Here is a 22,918-nt window from a genome sequence, read left to right on the forward strand (position 1 = left end):
AATGGTGGTGGTAGTGGTGGTGGTGGTGCTGGGGTGGAGGGGGGGGGGTGAGTTGGCCTGTCCATGGCAGGGAGGGGAAGTCAACGGAGAGGGCTACATCCTGGGGTCAACAGACAATAGGAACGCTTTTTGTGACCCCTCCCAGCTTCCCTCCCACTGGCTGCTGGTGCCTGGGCACACCAGTGCTCTTGGGCAGCCTCTCCCTCATCCCAGGACCATCCCTACTCACAGCCACAGTCTGTGCAGCTTTTATTTCAATCAGAAGTAATCAAATCTATGTACAGTCTAAAAACAATAGAAAAGGTGAGTAAAAAAGTCCTGTAGTCCATCAGGAAGGGGGATGGAGGGTGGACCGGGCAAGCATTATACCTGGAGTGTAGAGAGAGGGTCTGGGCACTGTCCTGGCAGCAATGATGACAGAGCCAGACAGAGGGAGACTCGCCGGGTGCAGGATCAGGACAGTGCCTGGCCAGGTGAGCCTGCCCGCCTGTCCCCTAATGGGCAGGCAGAGACCCTGAGACCAGCCTGGCTTAGACAGGCCTAGGGTGGGCCCAGAAGAAGTCAAGACCTGGCCTGGATTCTGTCAGCAAGTCCAAACCTGTAGAGGAAGGGCTCTGTTTCAGGTGCCCCTCTGGCCATCCTGCCCCAATACCACCTGCCGTTTATAGCTGCCCTCCACTGTCACCTGCCCGGGGCTCCTGGCTCCTCACCCCCAATACCCTGCTCTCCAGGTGCAGTCAGCCCCTTTGGATGGCCCCAGCCAAGGCTCTGACCTTCACAGTGCTGTCCACAGCCCCTGAGAAGAGCCGGCCCCGGGACACGGCCAGAGCAGTTACACTGCCCTGGTGACGCAGCAGGGTCTGTGTGCAGATCATGTTGTCCATACTCCAGACCTGGGGGCACATAAGACATGAGGACTGCCAGGCCGGGCGACCCACCCTGAGCCTCCCACTGTCACCAGGCCAGCACGGACCCTGAGAGACCGATCATAGGATGCACTGAAGACTTTGGTCTGGTCTGGTGTCGAGATGACTGCCAGGGCATACACGGTGCCGACGTGGCCTGTCAGGGTCCGAACCTGCTCCTTGGACTCGATGTCCCACACCTGAAGTGATGGCACAGGCAGGTCAGAGACACAGATGGGAGAGGACAGGGGCCCAGAGCCAGGCCTTGCCCCTAGGTGTCCACCCTTACGTGGATGAGGTTCTCGTAGGTGCCACAGACAATGTGGTGATTCGTCACGGCGATGGAGTACACGCTGCCACCAGATGTCTGTAGGACATGGATGCAGTCGAGGGTCCGGATATCCCAGATCTGTGGGCAAGTGCAGAACACTTGGTCGTAGGCCAGCGTCTCCGGGGCTTCAGAGGTGGGCAGCCCACCCACCACCCAGGTTGTGTGTGAGGGTCTCCCTGTCCCAGTGGGAAGGGGGCGGGGCAGTGCTGGTACAGGGAGGGGCCCTGCCACCAGGAAGGTGGCAAAGGGGTACCTTGATTGTCTGGTAGGAGCCACTGTACAGGTAGCTCTGGGCAGCCACCAGGGCCCGCACCCAGTGGTTTAGGCCTGTTAGCTCCTTCTTCAGCTTCAGCTCAGTGCCCACAATGTCCCAGACCTGTGAGAACGTTGTCAGCATGGGCTGGGTGGCCAGGCATCCGGCACCCCAATGCCTGGCGCCCGCACACACACTGCCTTGCCTGACCTTGATGGCCTTCAGGGAACCACTGAAGAGCATGTTGTGAGAGGAGACCAGCGTGCACACCGGGTTGTCATGGGCCCGGATCGTGTTCACCTTCTGCAGGTTCTGGATATCCCACACCTGGTTGGTGGAAGGACAGGAGCCTCAGCACCAGCCCTGCTGCCCTGAGCCCAGGCCCCCGTGTGCCTGGGACTCCCAGATACCAATACGTGTCCTGGACCCCCCACGGGCCCTACTCACAATGATAGTGCAGTCTGCGGAGCCGCTGTAGAGCTTGCACCTGGGGAGGCAAAGCTAAGGTGTCAGGGCAGAAGGCACTGTCCTCACTGACACTGCCCTGCAGGCCAAGGTGGCACTGGCCACCAGGAATCAGCAGCTTGGACACTGCCAAGGCCACTGCCGCCTCCTTGGGCCCAGTCTGTGTGGAGGCCCAAATCCTGGTGCCTGCCTGGCAAGTGCCGAGCTGGGAGGTAATTACCCAGGTAGCACTGCTGGCAGTCAAGCTGCTACTTCTTGTGATTGAGAATCCACCCGCGCGCCCCCACCCCCCCCCCGCCCTTACTCATGCCCAAATACAACACCTCATTACCCGAGACAGGAGGGAAGGTCTAGAAAGGGCCACCCTGGGGGCATGGAGGTGGCTGAGCAGCCGTTGTGTGGTCCTGTCCCCGAGCTGTGCCCATGCCAGAGATAGCTGATCTCCTGCCTCCACTCTACGATGGCCCACCTCTGTCCTCCAGCTGCCTGAGGCGCCCAGGGCCAGGGCTATGCTTTGAGAATGTACATCGTCAGAGATGCAGGGCCCACGTTACCACCGAGATGCCACCCTGCTCAAGGTCACGAGTCCTCACAGGAGAGGCAGACACATGTGGGCTATCCAGGCTTGAGCTCCCCATCCATGGGGCAGTAGCATGGGGTCTCATGTCCCCAGCTCCATGTGGGCCCGTGGACAGTGGGTACACATACACTCACCCCTGGATGCAGAGTGCCAGCACAATGCCATCATGGCCCTCCAGTGTCTTCTGACACTTGTAGGTAGTACACGTGTCCCACACCTGCAGAGACCAGGGTCAAGGTAGGTCCCACAAGATCAGCCAGGTGCCAGGGGTGGCATGGTGGGAATGAGGAAGCAAGCCATCCTCAGAAAGCCCCGCCTATAAGAGGAAGACCCGCCCACAGCCAGTACCCACCCTTCACCTGCCAGACTACAGAGCCCACCCAGGCAGGATCCCACCCACCTTGATGGTCTTGTCAGAAGAGCCACTGAAGAGCAGGTCCCCCATGGAGTAGACACAGAGACACCAGACAGGGCCCTGGTGGCCCACAAAGGTTCCTTTGCACTTGAAGATCTGCTGCGGGTCATAGGCTGCGGAGACAGGAGTAGCTGTGAGAGACGTGGGGAGGCCTTGGGGACAGTGGTGGGACAGCAGGGGGCCCATACTCACATCCTAGGATGCCCATGTTCAGCCGTGCATTGATGTGGGACAATTCATCCTGCAAGGCCGAGAGTGGAGGGCATGGTGGCTGTGGCTCCTCAGTACCCCTGCCCGCCAGCCTGAGGTGCAGCAGCAGCCCTCTCCACCCCAGACACCTAATCCCGAGCAGGGCAAGCCTCCTGTTGGGGCCCAATCAGAGGGATAGTCCTGTGTCCGCCACACCACCCAACCTTCCTGTCTCTGTCTCTCGCCCGCTCACGTTCAACATGGATGCGTCCCTCCGGAACTCCATGAGGTCCTCGCTCAGCTTGCTCTGGTTTTCATCCAGGACATCTGGGCGGCAGGGCAGAGGGTGTCAGGGACCAGGAGAAGGAGCTGCACCCCCACCCCTCCTGGGCTGGGCTCTCACCGAACTTGAGCTCCAGGCTCTTCTCCAGCTGGTCAATCTTCTCCGAGAGCTTGCCCAGCATGGAGCGCAGGAAGGCGATCTCCTGGTCCTTCTGGGCCAGTGCCACGTGCATCTCGTGGAAGCGGTCATCCGTCTGCTGGAGGAACTCCTTCAGGCCCTCAAAGCGGCAGGTCTCCAGGTGCGTCTCATACGTGTCCTGGTTCCCGATGAACGTGCACCTGGAGGGACAGGATGGCTGCCTGCCCTTTTGCTCACCTGCCCGCCCATTAGGACCCTCCCCTCGGCCTCCCCAACCCTAAAAATCTCTCTTGGATCTCACTTTTGTGCCCACTGCACCCTAGATGGGCCACCATGCCCTCCACACCTGCACGCCCGCCCATCTCTCCTGCTCCCATCAGCACCCAGCAGGCCACTATGCAAGGAATATCCAATCACTCTACTCCTGCCCAAAGCTGCTAAAGTGGCTCCTCCACACCCCTCATCGGCGTGCCTCCTTCCCCTCCACCTCCCCTCTGCTCTCAGCTCTGGCCATGTGTTCAAGTCCACCCCTGCTGGGTCCAGCTGTTGGAAGCCCTTGCCCTGGTCTTTGCCTGGCTTATGCCCACACATAGGTTAGTGCTCATCTCACCCCTTCCCTGACCACCCTCCACTCCCCGAATGCTCTGACCCCTGTGTTCCCATTGGACTTTGATCTCTCCTTCGAAGCACCTGTACCTCCGTTTGTAATTACATAGTCGACGGTGTGGCTCCGCTAAGGTCCATCTCCCCAGGGACCCTGGCTGTCTCCCCAGTGCCCGGCACACAGGTGGACCTCAACAAAGGTGTGCTGAAGGAGGGACTGTGAATGCCAGCCCAGGCCCACCCACCCTCCTGCCCACCCGCCCCTGCCCGAGGACGGCCCCCTTGAGCCCACCCCCGCCCACTCACCCGTACTTGGAGTGGGGACACTTGATGTGCTCGCACTCCTTGAGGTGGGCCTCCAGGTTCATCTTGAGAAGGGGCGGGCAGTTGGGGTTGTTGGGGCACCGCACAGGCCTGTAGTCACAGCTGCTCTCGTGGTCCCTGTGGGAGACAAGACACAGAACAGCTGAGTCCCCAGAGGCACCATTTTTAGCACCCTGACCGGTGGGGAGCTGGGGGCCAATGGAGGCACTTACTTCCGGGCACTGAGCTTAATGGTGAAGGGGCACCCTCGGGGGTCCACCTCAAAGACAGTGGGCTTCCCGACCCCCACTGCCCGACAGCCATGCTTGCAGTGGATGGAGAGCTCCCCGATCTGCTCGGCCACGGCAATGTTGTTCACCACCACCGTCAGCTTGGCGTTGTCCACAGGACACTTCTCTGGAGGGGAGGACATGCTGACCCCATGGCCCGCCCAGCCAGCCCCTCCCCTGGAAGCTCTGCCCAGGGCACTGTGGCCAGGCTTTGCAGGGGCGAGTGGCTTGGAACCTGCTCCCCCTGCTGGTGGGTTGAGCCTGTTGGGGGCTTGATCTACCCGTCTACCTGCCCTTCTGAGGTGCCCAGAACAGGAAGGGGGCCACCAAAAATGCCCACTGGGTGAGTGAAGGCCTCTCAGCTGACCCGAGAGGGTGAGACAGGGCCAAGGGGACTGGAGGCAGAGCAGGAGGGAACCCAGCCCTGGGCCCAGCAGGGATGCCCGGGTGCTACTAAAGCTGGAGACTGCGAGGCAGCAGCCTTGACAGTGAGGGCGGCCTCACCGGGAGGGCGGGTGCAGAGCCCTTACTGCTCTGCTGGGCAACGCCTTGAGCCTGGCCCGAGTGCAGCCAGGGGCCGCCGCCACCCCAGCAGAGACGCTTTGTGCAGGCCCAGGGAGAAGCTGCCATGCAACCAGGGGCACCGTCAGTGCTAGAGCTGGGCTGGGACCTCCCTCGAGGGGCCCTCCCCCAGCTGGGGAACAAGGTGGCCAGGCCTGGGCCTGAAAGGGCCCTACCTGACTTCAAGGCACATCTTCGACAGAATGTATGCTGTGGAAACAATGGGTAGAGTTGGGGCATGGCCGTAGTCACCCCTACCCCGTGCCCCTGCAGAGGGCACCTGCTGGGCAGCCAGACCAGGCCTGTGACCAAGGCCCAGGTTCCCATGGATGGGCTGGCAGCCCATGGAGCCCCGAGGTGCATAGGTCAGGGAGGGGACAGGCAGCCTCACCCCACAGGTGGTGATCACGGGGTCCTTGAACACACTGCAGCACAGCTGGCAGCACAGCTTCACCGAGAGCTGCTCGGCAAACACCAGTGGCTCCTAGAACCAGGGAGGGCAGGTGAGGGCAGGCCCCGGGGTGCTGACATGGGTCGGGGAACCCAGCCCCCCTCACAGGCCTGGGCTGCCCTCTCAGTGTAGAGGCACCATCGCTGGGATGTGTCCCAAGAGGAGCCTGCTAAGACCAAGGGCTAGACCTGAACTTGAAGGTGGCCAAGCAGGGAGGACTCCTCCAGCCATGTCCTCGGCCTGCCAGCACCTACCCTCTACCTGGGATGGCAACAAGAAAGGGCCCCACATGGGTTCCTGAAGCTGGTCCCTGGGCAGCCCCCCACTGGGGTTGGGGACCTGGCCTGGGGTCCTTGATGTGGATCAGACAAGTTGGAGGGCTCTGACGAGGCCCTATCACCCCCTCATTGTGCCTAAGGGGACAGTGCCCCCTGACCACGGCCACAGGACAGTAAGGGTCCTTTGGGACATCGGCACTGAGCCCACCCCGTGACCACCACACCTACCGGCTCCTCCTCCTCCTCAGGCAGCGAGAACGTGGAGCGCAGGGACATGCTGGACTCGGAGTGCAGGGAGCGAACGGAGATGGCAGAGTCCGAGCGGCGTGGGGTGCTGATGGGGGGCTGCAGCATGGAGACAGACACCCGTCAGACAGGAGGAGGGCGGGGCCCAGTCCCTGAGTACACTGAGGGCAGTGGGGCCCCCAGGGCCACACCATCCTAGTGGGTGCTCACTCAGGCTGCAGGGACTGTGGTGTGTGTACAGGGAGCCAGTGCAATGCCCAGGCCCCCTCCTGCCCAGCGGCCCAGGCCCTGTTGGGCCGCCCACTCACGTCTGCCAACTTTCTTTGTGTAAATGGAGAGACTTCCTGCTATTCAATTCTGCGAGGACACGCTAGCCCTGCTTCCTGCTTCCCGTGAGGGAATGTGGGCTGCACAGGGGGCATCTCCAGCAGCCAATCCCAAGGCAGCGGCAGCCCTGGACTGCTGGAGTGAAGGGAATGGAAGGCTGGCCGGAAGAGGCTCCAGGTCTGCCTGGCCTCCCTGGCCGGGGACACTGGGACAGGCAAGTGAGGCTCCAAGGGAAGGCTGGACATCCTAAAACCCTGGCCAGCCTTCCGAGTGCAGGAGAGATGGCCACGGGTGCCGGCCTCTGCCAGAGCCACCAAAGGTGAGGATTTGGGGGAATCCTGGGGTGGGGGCTGTCCCTTCCTCCCCTCCAGGCCTGGAACCCTCCAGAAGAGATCCTCCAAGAGCCATTGCTCCCACACTCCTCCTCTCATGCTGAGAAGCCTCATTCATGAGCCATAAACCTTCTGCCTCCACAGGCCCTTCCCCATCCTGGCAGCTCTGGGGCCCAGTTGCCTCTGAGCCTCTGTGGGTGTGGGAGCTCTTGGAACCAACCCCTCCCCATCAGCCGTATGTTGGACCCAGCAGGGACAGAGGGAGGCTTGGCCAGGTGCTGCCAGCTCTTCACAGAGGCCTGGCCAGTTCCAGGGGCCGGCTTTCCCAAGTGAGGGCAGCAGACACCCGTGCCCCTGGTGTGCCCACAGAAGCACCTCCCTCACCAGTGCTGTGCCCACCTCCCTTCACAGCATCCCAAGTGGTGAGTCTGCATGGAAACGCCGCATGAGAAACCAGGGGAAAGTCAGAGGAAGTGAGTCAAACCATCCCCATGGGCAGCATGGAAACCAGAAAGCAAGAGCAGGTCCAGACAGGAGCTGAGCCAAGCAAGCCAGGCCCGGTCTGGCTCCGCTCTCCACTGCCTGCCCGCCCTCCTCGGTGAGGGGGCCGACACTGTCAACCAACCAGGGCAGTGGAGGGGCAGCCTGCGGGGGCCCAGCAGCCAACAGAGAAGGTGCCCAGGTGGCCATGGCCTCAGGGCCCTCAGCACATTTCCACCTCTTTCGAGCCAAGATCATAACCACACACACAGGAAATTTGCTTCCTGGGAGGCCTGGATGGGAGGGTAGGCCTTCGGATCCCAGCCACACTCCTGTGGGCCAGTCAGGGGTTGTGCAGACGGAGGCAGGAAGAACTGGGGGGAGTGGAGCACGTTGTGTGACTTGTCCTTATGAAGGCCTAGTGCAGTGCCTGGCACACAGTGTGCTTGCTCATGCAATCAGAAAAACTCTTTTCTTCCCATCGCATAGGGAACAAAGGCCTGGCAGCTCAATGTGAGAGGCCGGGAGGGTAGGGGAACCAGGAGGGTCTGTCAGGGGCCACCGCCAAGGGGAAGCAGAAAGCAGGGCACAGGCCAGGCCAGTGGCAAGAGGGCTCAAGCGTGCTCGTGTCCCCCCACGTCCCCTCCAGCTGAACCAGTCCTTGCTTCCCCAAGCAGGTCCAGAGCCCAGCAACAAGTGTCAGTGGACAGACAGGAGGGCGTGTCCACTATGATCCCAGCCACATGGCCTGGGCACCGACGGCAGGGTCCACTCTGCCTTGAACCCTTTTCTCGCTCTGCCGACCAGCAGTAGGGGACTCTCGGCTTCCCCGCAGTCAGCACGGGCCTTGCAGGACCCCTCTGCTGACCCTGTCTTCCTTCCCCACCTGCTGGGGCCCATCTCCCTCATCAGGAGCCCCTTCTCAGGGCTCCTGCCTCCACCTGGCAACCCACCCCTCATCCTCCACTTGGGCAGCTCAGGGGCTTAAAAAATGGGGATCAGATTGAACGTTCTGTGGCTCCCACCCACTCAAGATGGAGCCAAACACACCACACCCTGGCCCAGCAGTCCCTGGCGGCTGCCTCTCCATGAATCCAGCCTGGTGCTAGCCTAGCCCTCTGTCCCCCAGCTCACTTCCCACCACAGACTGTAGCTAAGGGCTTCTGGAGGCTGAGCATCCCACCTTCAGCTTCTACTGGGATCCTGCCCCGGGAGGGATGAGTGAGACCCAGACCTACCATGCTGTCCTCCTCATCCCGAGGGGAGTAGGCCAGGGTGCTGGAGGAGGAGGGCGTCCTGCGGTGCTGTTTGTATGTGCTGGTCCCATCCGCTGCCGAGAAAAGGGGGCCAGGATGCCATGAGTGTGGGCCACAGAGGGAGGCCTGACTTAGCGTGCCCACGCTGGCTCCCATTGCCTCCTTCTGGATTTGAGGGCAACTTGGCTAGGGCTGGGCTGGGGGCAACGGGAAGTACACAGGGCTCAGCATGAAATGGCCCTGTCCTTCCGTGAGAGCCCCGGCCTGCTCTGTGGACCATCCCTAGCTCTCAGCCCTCCGCAGGGCCGGGCAGGCGGGGAGGGACCGGCTCAGGCGGCTCTCCAGGTCTCATCACTGCGGCTCCCAGGCAGGCTGGGGGTGATGGTGGACGGGTCTTCTCTCAGGCTCTGCCAGCAGCTCCCGGCACCCAGCCGGCCCTGGGGCCACTTTGCCCAGCTGAGGCTTGAGGTCAACACCTGAGCGATTACACCAAGGGTCAACAGTAGGAGCTGGGATAGCGTCTTACCTGACCCTCGAGGTAACTCAGCCGAGTGGGTTCTCCGCAGCCTCAGTCCATAGCAGAAACTGAGGCGTAGAGAGGCCTGAAGCTGCTCCGCTGGCATACGGAGAGGCCAAGACGGCAGCTCCTTTCCCACCTCCTCCCCTGGCTCCACCACAACCCGGAACTGCCCGCCAGCCTTCTTGCTTCCTCCAGGGAAGGCAGCTGGATGCTCTCGCCCTCCTCCTGCTGCCCGTCACCCTGGCTGCCCTAAGAAGGCACTGGTCAGGGGCCTCCCTCATAGCCCTGCAGGCGGCAGCCAGAGGCTAGGAATGGGCTAGCCGGGCCCAGATGTCACAACCACCAGCGCTAAAGGCCTGGGTTTATGATTCCGGCTTCGACAGGCTGCCCTGTGACTGGGCCTCCCCCGTCTGCAATGAGGGGCCGGACAAGGCAACTGGTCATGCCCAGCTCTGGCCCATCCCTGCGGCCGAGGGGGTTGCTGGGCGGGAAGGAAGCGCAAGGTGGGCCTGTCATTCACTGCCGGGGAGTTTCACCTGTGACAAGGCTGTGCCATCTCCACAGGTAGATGGGGATTAAGAAAATTACTTGGGAGATGAAGTTAGAGGTGAGGTTTATTTTTCTCCCTCAGGAAAGCATGCCTAAGGAGAAAAGAGGGCGCTTCCAGAGCCCCTGAGGACGTCACCAGCGATGCAGAGGCGCTGGTGTGAGGTGTATGCAGTGGCCCTGTGACCACACCGCCACACGATCAGAGGAAACCAGGGAAAAGCAATTAGAAAACCAAGTAGCAGCTACGAGGGGCCGAGGGCCTGACAGGAGGGGCCCGCCACCCTAGTGACTTTGCGAAGGGAGCTGTACCCTCATGTCCACGACCTCCTCGAACACACTAGCTGTGGGATCGGACTTGAGAAAGGACCCATGAGCACTTCTCCCTACCCGTGCCTGCTAGGAGCCGGGGGCAGGCATGAGCGGGGGTCACTGTGACAAGGGACAGGTGTGCATGGGGTGCCGGGGAAGTTGGGACAGCCCTCCCTAGGCAGGTGATGAGCAAGGCACCAGAAAGAAGGAGCAAGGGGGGGCCGGGGGGCGGGGCGGGGCAAAGGACACAGCGGCAAGAGCAGGGCCACAGGGAGCAAAACGTCAGACTCCTGCCCGGGGGGTGGGTGGGGGCTGAACCAAGCTGCCAGCTCCCACTCCCCACCCCACCCCAGCCCACCAAGAAGGGCCCCACAGGGGGCCCAGATTCATCCTCGCTGGGCTGGCCCGGCCTCACAGGCTCACCTTTGGTGATAGTGGTGACAGCTGAAAAGGCGGGCCCGAAGGTCGTTTCCATTCTGGTCTGGAAAGAGAACTGATGAGACTTGTGGACTCCAGAGAGAACATGGACACACGTGGACATGCCATGACATGCTTTCACACGAACACACCATGTGTACACATCACAGACACATCACAGGCACACCACCCACACACACATCACAGCCTGCCCACCGGACCTCCACGTGGGGAGCAGACTGCTCCGGAAGCTCTACTGGGGGAACCCGGACCTATGGGGGGTACACAAAAAGCAGACCCTTACTCATGGGGTGTCCCTTACCCCGGAGGTGACGTCTGGGGTGGGAAGATTGGCAGGTCCCCCAGAGAAGCGGTTGTACCAGGCGCTTTTGCCCAAGCTCATGCTCTAGAGAGGCATCTAGGGTCCTCCGGCAGCGTCTCCTGTGGGTGGAGCACAAAGAGGGGCTTTAGAGATGGTGGCCAGACCCCGTCAGCTGGCCAGGGCTGCTCCACACAGCAGCCTGCTCTGACCGGTCACCACAGGCACACCTCCACCTTTCTCCATCGCCAATACCGACAAGGGCAGTCCATCGGGCAGCTCCTTCCTCCCCTCCCTCCCGTCCCAGGTGACGGCCTGAGGAAGGGAGGAGGCCCTGGGTGCAGGCAGGCAACGGGCACCCAGTTTTACTTTCCTTTAAGGCTTAACCCTTCGGAAATGCCCACCAGCTTCAACCCAGAGGTGGAGAGCCCCCACCCAAGCTCTGTCTGCTCCTCCGGGTCTGAGGGCCAAATGTCCCTGGGGCCAAGGCTGGGCACACAGTGGCCAGGTTACATGCCGAGCTCCTGCCACGATGGCAGAGACACTGGCCATGCCCTGGAGGACCTACTGGGTGCCGTGCCTGGAGCCCAGCTCCTCACAAGCCTCGTCACATAAAGAAAGCCCTTCTGAGCGGGGCAGGGAGGGACCGAGAGCGGAGCCAACCCTTCACGCTGTGCAGGTCACCCACCTGGAAACAAAGGGCACCCTCTTGCCCCCCAGCTGTGTGACTCCAATCTCAGGGGTTGGAGGCAGGGAGAAGGCAAAGTGTGAACCCTCCCAGGACTCCAACGGTCCCACCCCCAGAAGAGGGGGACCAGAGTGGCCCAGGAGCACCGGCCAGGCCCGGGTATCCTGCAGAAGAGGGAAGATTAGAGATACTGACGACAGCCGGGAGACTGCTCTACTGCCGGCCGGCGCCCACCCTCCAGTGGTCTTCCTACCGCCATGACACACAACAGTCTGTAGGCAGGAGCCCCACCTGCCCCCACTGGGATAGAGTCGGTTGTGTTGAGCCACAGGAACAGGCTTGACGCTGGGCTCCCCATGGGGAGGGAGGCCAGACTCATTCTGCTCCCAGTGGAAGGCCCCTGAGCCCCCCACACTGTGGGAGAAGGTGGGAGACACACTGTGAGGTGAGTACAGCATGGAGGGCGACTGCACAGTCCAACTGGTTCTGTCATTTTCTCCACCAGGCCCTCCTGACAAGCCCAGCAATGGCTCCCTCCCTACACACCCTGGCAATGCAATGTGGCCTAGGGTCTGCCCGGGGTTCTCCATGCGGGTCTCAGGGAGGGGGCTGGCTCCTGAGCCCTGAGTCCCCTCACTGTGCTCATGAGCTACCTGCCATCCCTGCTGTCTCCTTGTCCCTCTCTCTCCATCTGCCTCTTCAAATGCCACCTGCAATGCCACCCTCCCAGCCTTCATGCCTCCGTCCTCCTCGGGAAGGCTCTCAGACCCTGAAGTTGGCACTGACACCAGGCACTACCCCTACCCCGGGTTCTGAATGCCCTTTGGGTCCAGGGAGATAGGGAGTCCTGAGAGTGTGGCCAAAGCCTCCCCATCTGTCCGCCGCTCCCCCTGCTGTGCCACAGACCAGGCTCTCTGGTGGCTTGTCCTCTGGGGACAGGCAGAGTCTCCTGAGAGTGGGCAGTGCCACGCTCTCAGGCAGAGGTGTGACTGTGGGCTGTCCGGGAGCCTCACCTCCAGCACCGCTGCTGGTGTTCACACTAAAATGAAGTTTTGAGGGCCACCCTGCTTTGTGTAAGAACACCTTGCCAGGGGGAGGCCCAGAGAGCTCAAAGCAGGAGCTCAAAGCAGGAGCTCCAGGACTCTACCAGCAGGTGGAAAGGCTCCGCCTTCTCAGGAAACCCAAGGTTCACTCGTGTCTCAGCACCACAGGGCAGAGAGGAGGGGGACCCACAGGGAGGTCACTAGCTGAATCGACCTGCATTTACAACCCATCTGCTCCCTCCACTGCAAGCTCCCAGGGCCAAGAGGCCAGCTGATGGCTCCAGTGAGCAGTGACTGAGGTCCGGGGCCAGGACACAAGCAGGCATTCCCCCTGGGACCACGGCCAGCCCACCAGCCCCTACGGGTCCAGCCTGCCCAAGTGCAGTCTGGGAGAGCAGGCGGCTGGCTGTCCCCCGCTATAAAATGAAGTAAACAGAAAGGCATGCGGGGCTCACTGGAAAGTCCCGGGAGGCCAACAGGGGCCAGGCCCACAGCCCTGACACATAAGCTGCTGAGGCACCTACAAGATTGGCCCACCAGTCCAGCTGAGCCAGGCAAGGAGGGAGGGAACCGTTTCCGGGTTCACACGGGTTCAGCATACAGGCCCAGCCAGGGACTGGGGTGGGGGACCCAGTGCTGCAGTCCAGCACCCCTCATCAGTGTGCCCCGCCCAGCCCTGAACACAGTGACTGCTTGCTAAACATCCCAGAATTGAGCAAGATGCTCTCAGCCCGGTCCCCCAAGGACTGCATTTTGCAATAACAGTCTTCCCCTTATGGTGTCTTCCGGCCCTGCAGGCCAAAACCCCAGCTATGGGAACGCAGGGCCCAGCTGTCCTGGGGATGTGCCCTCCGCCACCCCCAGGGCAGGAGACCGCCACCCCCCAGGGCAGGAGACAGCTTCCCTACCCCATAGTCAGCCTGAGGCTCTCGGGCTGTCAGAAAGTGGCATCTAGAGCAAGAACCCTCACTGCCTGAAGGCCTGGTCTCGGCCAAACTGGGAAAAGCCTTGGGCTGAGCAGGCTAGGGAACCCTGGGTGAGGGTGGGGAGGGTGAGAAAGGCGTTCCTCCCCTCAGCTACCTCCAAGCCTCCACCTGGCCTGTTTCCAGAGGCCTCAGGGTAGCCCAGGGGAGGGGCCCAAGGATCTTTGTCTACCCAGGTCCATATCCAAGGGGCTCCTGGCCCTGGGAGGAGGGGGCGGCCGGGAGCCCCTTGGATATGGACATAAGAAACCACAGAGTCACCTGCAGTGCTCTAGCCCCTCTTTAGGCAAGCCCCCACCAGACCCCTTCTCTGAGCAGCCTGCATGGGAGGGCAGGCCAGCTAGTTGGGAACCTCTCCCCAGCCCACGCCTGGAGAGAGCCCATGATCTGCTGCCCCCCAGCGGGGTTGTGGATCAGGTGTAGCTGGAGTTCCCGCCCACTTGGGTCCTGTGGCTAGTAGCCAGGGGAGTGGGAAGCCCAGGCTGGCCATGCTGAAGTCAGGGGCAGTGGGGTGGCCAGATGCAGGTCCCCACTAGGGACCAAGCCTTGCCTTGAGGCAGCTCCTCGAGCACCCCCAGGCCTTTGCACATCTTGCTCCCTCGGCCCCGCATGCTCCTCAAGCAACTTCCAGGGCAGTCTGCTTTCTATAGGTCCCCCAACCCACCCCAAACCTTTCAGGAGCCTTCCGTACACTCTCACCGCGCCCTGTTTCTTTCATAGCACCTACCACAGTCTTCATGAATTTGTCTTGTGTATTATCAGCCCTACGCCCTCTCTAGATCACCGGTTGTCAAGAAGGCAGGATTTTGTCCCCCAGGAGATGTTTGACAACATCTGGAAGACATTTCTGGTTGTCACAACGGGGTTGGGAAAGGTTACTGGTATCTACCGGGTGGAGACCAGGGATGTGGCTCAACACTCTAAAAGGCACCGCGGAGAATGATTGGCGCTGAGTGTCAACAGTGACGGGGGTAAGAAATCCTTCCCTAGAAGAGCCTCTGAGAACTGGGATCCTGCTCTCCACGGTCTTCCGGCGCCTACAACAGTGCCGGGCACACCGGCGGCGCTCAATAAACGCAGGAAGAAGGAATGAATAAAGAGGAAGAGGAAAAAAGAATGGAGCGCGCGATGGGCCAGCTGACAGTCAAAGAAAGGGACAGGAGCGGAGACCCCGTTTCGTCTCAGCCCCGCCCCCCCAGGCTCAACCCTTCGCCGACCCCGAAGCACCCGCCCCCGCCCCACCGTGCGGCTCCGGGGCGTGAGCCCCCGGCCGGGCGCGCCGCGGGGACACTCACCCGCCCGCCGCCGCCGCCCGGGAGTGGCAGCGCCACTCTCCCTCTTCATCGTGCCCCCACGGCCGCCGGCTTGGAAAGGGACTGGACGCGCGAGCCGGAAGTGCTCAGGCGCGGAGCCCATCGGGACTTGTAGTTCTCCGGCTCGCTCAAGGCCCGCGCAGCCGCCTCCAGAGCGACTCTTTAGAAACTACGACTTCCGGCGACTCAGATGTCGCGGGACGGGATTGGCAACTTAAGAATCATTCTATGTAGCAGGTAGGAGTCTGATTGGCTCTGTGCATCCGTCACTCACAGGTTTAATAGTCTCTTCAAAAGGGGGATCGCCCCAAAAAGAAATGCTGTGGCGCTATTGGTGGAAACAAGGAGTAGAGCGCGGAGCGTATCAGCATCGGGGGTGGAGGATGGTACTTCCGCTGGGATTGCCCAATCGCCGAGGTGGGGCAGTTTCTATAAAAGCTTGAACCGCAGCCATTCTCGCTCTTTTGGGATAAGCTTCAAGGTTGGAGAGGGTTAGGTCCGTGTGCTACGCTTGGAGAAGACCTGAGCACCGAGTGAAGCTGAGGGGGTCGCCCAAACCCGTAGGCCGGCGTAGCCCCGGGGCCAGCCTCGGCCTGAGCGCCATCGTGGTCCTCGGCACTGTAACATGTTCCTTTCGCGCTCCCCTTCCCAGTTCCGGCGGGGAAGTCCGAACCTCCAGACCTGCAGCTCCCTACAGGTGAGACTGGGCCCGGCCTGGCTTTCCCGTTGCCGCCCAAAGCCTATGATGAATTGCTTTATTTTCTGACACCTCGTATGAAAACTGCACGTGCAGTCTGATTATTTTGCAAGACTGAGGCTTCGGGCCTCCGCCTGCCATGGGCGGGTGGGTCTGGGGGTGAAGACAGATGGGGGGAGTGGGCTTCGGTCTGAACTGCGGCACTCCTTGCCTTTCAGTGCCGTTGGTGGGCTGGTTGGAGACCTTGAATGTGAACCAGCGTCAGTCAGTCCAGGTGCCTGGTGGTAAGTAAGGCTGGAGCAGTCCTGTGAGAAGCAAATGATCTTTTCATACATCTTTCATCCCAAGATGTAACCCAGACATGGTGTGACTTAACCTGAGACTAACGGTCCACATCTACCCGAAGTGCTTAGCAATAAAGGAAAAGTGGCATGAGTTGATTGGGGTGCACGAGTCTTTATTTTCACACCAAACGACTCCGTGGGAGGACGGGCTCATCGCCGGGCAACCTTGGGAAGGGGTAGAGGCATGAAAGTGAAACTTAATACTTGCCACCTGCTGAGACATCCGCCATTTTTGCCTGTAAAGCCAAAAAAGGATTTTGTGTGCCTTTTGTCCTAGGGGAGGCGTCATGAGGTGTTTTTAATGTTTTTATTGATGTTAGAGAGGGATAGATCATCAATGAGAGAAACATTGATCTGTTGCCTCCTGCACGCCCCCACACTGGGGATTGAGCTCACTCCATGTCCCACCTCTTCCAGGTCAAAAAACAACTAGGATCTTCTCTGGCCCCACAAAATAATTTTGAAATCTTAACTTCCACTCCCGGAGAAAAAGGGGTCTGGCTGGCAGCTCAGGCACATGCCGATGGTCTCCATTGGTGAGATGACCAGCAGCTGCTCAGAGAGATGCAGTCCCCCAAAAGGGCAGTAAGTGGGAATTCCAAGTAGACTCCCCAGGCCTCCGTCTCCAAGCCCACATGGTAATATGCCTCCTACCAGGGCTCCAAAAGACTGCCCACACGGCAGTCAATTATGAAACAGTTCAAAGACATTGCCTAAGGCCAGAGGGAAATTCTGCCCTTTTTCTCTCTCCTAACAGACAAAAAATTTACCGCCCTACATCCCACTTCTAGGGAAGGACTAATTTCTAAACAGGAATTCCATCTCTCAATCTGTACCAAACATCAGATGCAAATTACAGAAATTATAGGACATCCCTCAAACCCCACAAAAGGACCTTTTAACCCTTTGCAGTCCAAGTTTATTTTTGGAATTCAAACAGTCTGGTCCAAATTAATTGACGGGATTGAATGTTTAACCAGTTTGTGGTGTCTCAGCCTCCATGTTGGATTGAGAAGGGTTAAATATAGCCTTTAAGGTTTTAACAACTGGGATAAGGAGGCCAGAGTACAGAAACAAGAGATCAGGCTATCAGGGCTCTTATGGGAATAAGCCTTCTCTCAGGGTCAAAAGTCCCAAATCATTCAAATGTAACAAGGAAGGACATTGGGCTGAGGCCACACCCTCCCTGGAGCTCTGTCCCTGCTCAAGGCAGGGCTATATCCCTTCCTTCAGGACATTCAGACCATTTACCAAGCCTCCTGGGCTTGGCCAGAAGACTGGGGCCCTAGGGTAGCAGGTAAACCAATCTCTTGATATCCTGCCTTACTGGGATTTACAGGCCCTGCTTACCTCGCAAGTCTGTTGTGGGAGTTGGCCTGCTTTCTAAACCCCTAGTCACCCCTTGAAGTTGTCTCCAATAAGGAATTCCCTTTAGTCGTTCCTAGTTTCCCCAAGGGCTCAACCCCCATTCTCCGCTGAGACATTTTGTCAACCTCCCACTCCCTGCCTTCCTAATTAACCCGAAGTATGGCATACCTCAACCCTTCCATTGCCTGACATCACAGCCAGATTTAAATAAAGCGGGGGAAAAATCTACATTTTCCTGTCAACATTTCCTATCCCTAGAGAACAGAAAGGGCTTCCAGCCTGTCATAAATGTCCTAAAACCTAATAGCCCCACCAACTCCCCATACAATACCCCCATTGTCTCAAGAAACCAGATAGCTCCTACCACCTAGTGCAGAATCTTGGGGTCATCAAGCTGTCCTCCCCACACATGCCATGGTACCCAGCACCTCTCACTTCATGGTCCTGGACCTGAAGTATGCCTTCTTTGCCATCCCTTTACACCCAGACTCAGATTCTCTGCCTTCACTTGGACTGATCCCACAACCCAATAATCCTGTCAGCTGTCATGGTGGACTGTCCTTCCCCAAGGCTTTTGAGGCAGCCCCCATCTTTTTGGACAGGCACTGGTGTCCGACCTTCCCAATCTCCATCTTGGCCCCAGTATTCTCCAATATGTAGACTACCTCCACCTCTGTAGCTCCTACTGTCTCCCACCAACATACTACTACTCTCCTCAATTACTTAGCAGAGAAAGGAGACCAAGTCTCAAAAAGATTCAACAGTCAGCCTCCCAGGTCACTTACATGGGCCTCACCACAACTCCCCAACACCGTGCCATCATCCTACATGGAAAGGAACTTACTGCCTCCCTTCCTCCCTCAAAACAAGACCTCTCCTTGGGACTCGCAGGGTACGTCCACATTTGGATCCCCAATTTCCAATGTCCTTGCTCATGCCTTATATCAGACACCAAGAGGTCCACTGACAGAACCTTTAAATCCCACCACTAATAGCCCATATTTCAAAAGACTTCAACAAGCTCTCATTTTGGCTTCTCACTCAGACCTCTCCAAACCTTTCAACTAATGAAAACTAAATACCAAACACAACCCTGCCACTCTTACCCTTTCCTAACAAAGATCTCACATTCATGCAGAGAAATTCTTGACTTCAAAATCCTCCACTACTCAAATATGGATCAGCCTTTATCTAATCCTAATTACACTTGGTTTATTGATGGTAGCTCCTGTTCCCAACCCTGTAGTATCACTCGATGGACTTGTTGAGTCAGAGTCTCTTCCCCAAGGAACTCCCTCCCAGAAGACAACTGACTGCCCTAACTCTGGTCACGGATAAGACCGTCCATGTATACACTGATTACAAATATGCCTTTCACATCATACACTCTCATGCCTCAAATCTGGGAAGAAGGGATTCTTTTTTAAAATATATATATATTTTTTTATTTTTTTATTTTTTTTTACAGAGAGGAAGGGAGAGGGATAGTTAAAAACATCCCAATCAGCTGCTTCCTACATGCCCCCTACTGGGGATCGAGCTCACAACCAAGGTACATGCCCTTGACTGGCATCGAACCCCCTTCAGTCCGTGGGCTGTCTCACTATCCACTGAGCTAAACCAGTTAGGGCGGGATTTTTTTTTTTTTTAATCCTCACCTGAGGATATTTTTCCATTGATTTTTTAGAGAGGGAAAGACAGAAATATTAATGTAAGACACATCAATTGGTTGCCTCCTGCACATGCCTGGAGTAGGGCCTGGGCCAGGGAGGAGCCTGCAACCAAGTACATGCCCTTGACCGGGATTGAACTCGGGACCCCTTGGTACATAGGCCGATGCTCTATCCACTGTGCCAAATTGGCTAAGGCAGAATGGGGATTCTTAACCACCAACGGCTCCCCCATAACCAATGCCCCCTTAATCCTCAGTCTCCTACAGGAAGCAGACCTTCCTAAGGCAGCAGCAGCCATACACTATGGCAATGATCCCGTAATACAGGGCAATAACTGGGCGGACCAGGAAGAACAGTGGCCCAAAGAAAACCCTCCTCTCAGCTCCTAGCTATTTATAACCACAATACACACCTGGGGAACTTGAGTCCCTCCTTGTTCTCGGAGCCACCCAGGAAAACCCCTAGATAAGGCTTCAGGGCACACATGTCCTCCGCCAGGGACAAGCTCACCATATATTATAGGCCATTTATGACTCCTTACACAGAGCATACAGACCACTTGTACAGCTTTTAAGACCTCTTATTACGTGTCCTGACCTAGCTTCCTTATTACAAGATATCACCAAAACTTGCTCTGTCTGTTGTACAGTATCTCCACAAGGGCACATTAGATCTCCTTCCACACTCACCAGGCCAGGGGCCAGATTCCTGGACAAGACAGGCAAGATGATTTCACTCATATTCCCCCTATTAAAAGAAGAAAATATCTTCTACCCCTGGTAGATACCTTCTCAGGCTGGGTAGAGGCATTCCCTACCACATCTGAGAAGTCGTCTGAGGTTACACAGGCCCTCATACAACATGTCATTCCTTGATTTGGACTGCCCACCTCATTACAGTCAGACAATGGACCTGCCTTTATATCCCAAACAACCCAAGAAATCTATTCTGAATATCCAGTGGAACTTACATACCCTTTACTGAACCCAATCTTCAGACAAAGTAAAAAAGGCCAACTCCCTAATTAAATCCCATTTAACTAAATTTCTTGAGACTAAGGAACCTTGGACCTCCCTCTTACCCCTCACCCTCATATGCATCCGAACAACTCCCTGGGCCCCATCCTTTCTCAGCCCCTTCGAATTTGTGTGGAAAGCCCTTCCGACTAGGAAATTTACCTTCCAAGGAAAACCCTTTAGGAGATTATATACCTCCTAGAGGCCCGATGCACGAAATTCGTGCAGGGAGCTCGGCCCTCGCAGCCCTGGCTTCGTCCAGAAGGTCACTTGGCTGTCCGGTCTAATTGGCATATTACACTTTTATTATTATAGATAACCTCGTCAGGCAACTAATGAGTGCATACAGACCAGATTTTTCCACAGCCCTTTACGGGAGAGATCCCTCCCACTCCTCTACAGCCAGGGGACTGGGTCCTACTGAAGGAAATGCATCCATCAAATTACGGCCCCAATGGCCAGGCCTATATTAGGCCTATATCACTCCTCTGGCCACTAAACTGCATGGCCACCCCACAGGGTTCCACTTTTCTAGGTTAAAACAGGTCCCCAGAACACCATCACCACAGAACCCCCTGACATTGAAATCCCCAAGATACTACAACCACCAAGTCGGACCCACGAAACTTCAACTCGCCTGCATTCCAGAGGAAGAAGACAAATGAGTGAGCACCTTCTTAAGGCAGCACATGTCCCCTCTGTACAACCCTCGATACTTCTGAGCCCCCTGAAAGCCTACCACCTCTTCCCCAGCAAATCCTCTCATCTTAGCCATGGCCCCTCTCCTCCTTCATGTCTGGATTCTAACCTATGGGACTCTTATTTACAAGGAGACTTCAACTACCCATGGAACAAAATCTCTCCCTACCTGGATCCAGAAAACATCCTCATTTTCCCTTGGGGGAACCCAAGCCCTGAAACTGGGACTAGCTCTCCTCCTTTTCCTCTGCCAACCCTGTTCTCCCACTCCCCTGAAAAACTTCCTTACCTCAATTCTCTTAACCGCACCCATTCTCTTCTAAACAAACCAAGCCCAGCACTAGCTCAAGACTGTTGGCTTTGCCTGTCCTTTTCTTCTGTCTACATTGCTATCCCGGTACCACTCTTTAAGTGGAATCAGGCAAAGGCCACTTTTACCTATAAAAAGGAAAAAGGAGCCATTTTCCTAGATAAAGCAAATACTCTCCTAGGCAACTATCCTGCCAATCAGGCTTCTCTTCTGCACTTACATTCAAACCCTCGCCACTGTAGCTCCCACCTCCATACTTGTCACAGGCCCTGTCACCCTACACACCCCACTAATTGCCCAAATCCCTTTATGCTTTACAAGATCAGAGGGCAATATACTAATAGGCCATCTTCCATCATCACCTTGCAACACCACAGTTACTCTAGTGAGGGGGAGTACAGGGGGCCCCTGGGGGGTGGGGGTTAGCAATCTGAATCTGTGCCAGTAACCAGTGTCCTAATGCACAATCTTGTTAGCCTATAATTAAGTCACTGCCACTTCCTTAGGCAATAATCTGTTTTCCTAAATACTCCCAGTTTACAAAGGCCATAAACCAAGAATTTAACAGCTTAGCTAGAGAGGAGGTCACTGGCAGCACTCAGGCCAGGCCTCTGGGTGTAATCTCATTTCCCCCATCCCAACCCACAGAGGGACTGCAAAGCCCCCCAAAAGTCCAGAGCCTGGTCCATATTTGGGGAGACAAACCAAGGGGACAAATGGGAGAGGCTCTCCACATTCGGCACTGGGGCTTTGGAGAAGAACTCCGCTGAGTCACCTGCAAATAAAGAGTTTTTCCTGAACCTTCCGAGTACCTGTTGTTTATTTTTCAGTCTCCTGGTAAATTCTGAAACTCTAGAACTCCTGATAGGCCGTTGATCCCAGTCGGTCAACTAGCAGGTCTCATCAGAGGCCAGTGGTCATTTCCTACGGCCGGTCTGCTTTACTGCCTACCCAGTCATCCAAGCCCAGGGCTTCAACTGCTCCTTTCTTTCCCTCTTGCTTTTTCCCTGGGTGACAAGCCATTCCAGCATTCCCGCCCACTCTCACTGCACTAAAACCTCAACCACTCAGCTGTCACTCCTTATCGGTGGCACTTTGGCGACCACCCTTAGGATTTGGAGCACAGAACCAGTAAAACAAGGGGAACCCATTACATACCCTCTATCCACCGTTTTTCTCTACATTTCTCAGTTTGCCCGATTTGGGATTTTTTTTCCCTGTGGGGGGATAATGGCTACATCTGCCTCCCAACTAATTGAACAGGAACTTGCACCCTTTCTTATCTCTCACCCAGTGTAGATATAGCTCCCAACAACCAGTCTTTGCCCGTTCCCGTAACCCTTCACATTCGACATAAAAGGGCAATACAGATAGTCCCTTCTTAGTAACCCTTAGAATCACCTCAGGAGTCGGGACTGGCAGAGGGGGGCTGACTGCTGCTCTCTCATATTTCAAAACCCTATCCTAGGACTTACAAGAGGGCTTAGCCCTAGCCGGTTTGGCTCAGTGGATAGAGCATCAGCCTGAGGACTGAAGGGTCCGGGTTCGATTTTGGTCAAGGGCACATGCTCAGGTTGCGGGCTCCATCCCCAGTAGGAGGCATGCAGGAGGCAGCCAATCAACGATGCTCATCATGGATGTTTCTATCTCTCCCTCTCTGAAGTCAATAAAAATGTATTTTTTTAAAAAAAGAGGGCTCAGACGATATTGCTAAAAGTTTAGTTAAAATCCAAGACCAAATTGATTCCCTTGTAGCTATAACATTACAGAATAGACGAGGCTTAGACCTGCTGACAGCTGAGAAAGGTCTTTCTCTCTTCCTGGAAGAGAGCTGCTTTTACATTAACCAGTCAGGACTAGGCAGAGATGCAGCTCAGAAGTTGACAGAAACGGCCACCAAAATTAGAGAGCGTCAGTCCAACACATGGGACTTGGCTAAAAAATACAAATTGGTGTATCTGACTTCTTCCTGTTATAGGCTCGT

At 57.1% G+C, this 22,918-nt stretch overlaps 1 protein-coding gene across 5 annotated transcripts; it reads right to left on the minus strand.

Annotated features, from left to right (window-relative positions):
• Positions 1-232: 232 nt before the first annotated feature.
• TRAF7 (TNF receptor associated factor 7) lies at positions 233-14,896 on the minus strand. Of its 5 annotated transcripts, XM_081089086.1 has the most exons (22): positions 14,810-14,876; positions 11,489-11,652; positions 10,804-10,922; positions 10,488-10,545; positions 8,669-8,760; positions 6,274-6,390; positions 5,708-5,800; positions 5,493-5,526; positions 4,699-4,882; positions 4,469-4,603; positions 3,542-3,759; positions 3,392-3,465; positions 3,142-3,190; positions 2,935-3,062; positions 2,669-2,751; positions 1,937-1,976; positions 1,700-1,816; positions 1,490-1,612; positions 1,195-1,314; positions 974-1,105; positions 774-893; positions 233-598 (listed from the first exon to the last, which is right to left on the minus strand). In XM_081089086.1, exons 3-22 carry the CDS (start codon positions 10,882-10,884, stop codon positions 584-586), a joined length of 2,013 nt encoding a protein of 670 aa, XP_080945212.1. In that variant the 5' UTR covers positions 10,885-10,922; positions 11,489-11,652; positions 14,810-14,876; the 3' UTR covers positions 233-583. The 5 variants fall into 5 exon arrangements, 4 of the variants coding, with proteins under 4 accessions (XP_080945212.1, XP_080945213.1, XP_080945211.1 ...); XM_081089087.1 differs by lacking the exon at positions 11,489-11,652 and having other exon boundaries at positions 4,475-4,603; positions 14,810-14,896; XM_081089085.1 differs by lacking the exon at positions 11,489-11,652 and having other exon boundaries at positions 14,810-14,896.
• Between the last annotated feature and the right edge of the window lie 8,022 nt (positions 14,897-22,918).

This window comes from Myotis nattereri (genome assembly GCF_964212035.1).
Source record: "Myotis nattereri genome assembly, chromosome: 4".
NCBI classification, from domain to species: Eukaryota; Metazoa; Chordata; class Mammalia; order Chiroptera; family Vespertilionidae; genus Myotis; species Myotis nattereri.

Bases quoted from the DNA above. Each gene is read 5' to 3' on its own strand.
- TRAF7 (XM_081089085.1), bottom strand. From the start codon at position 10,884: ATGAGCTTGGGCAAAAGCGCCTGGTACAACCGCTTCTCTGGGGGACCT. The intron at 1,817-1,936 runs GTGAGTAGGGCC...TCCACCAACCAG, and splicing joins CCGCAGACTGCACTATCATT to GTGTGGGATATCCAGAACCT. The intron at 1,106-1,194 runs GTAAGGGTGGAC...CCATCACTTCAG, and splicing joins CCTACGAGAACCTCATCCAC to GTGTGGGACATCGAGTCCAA.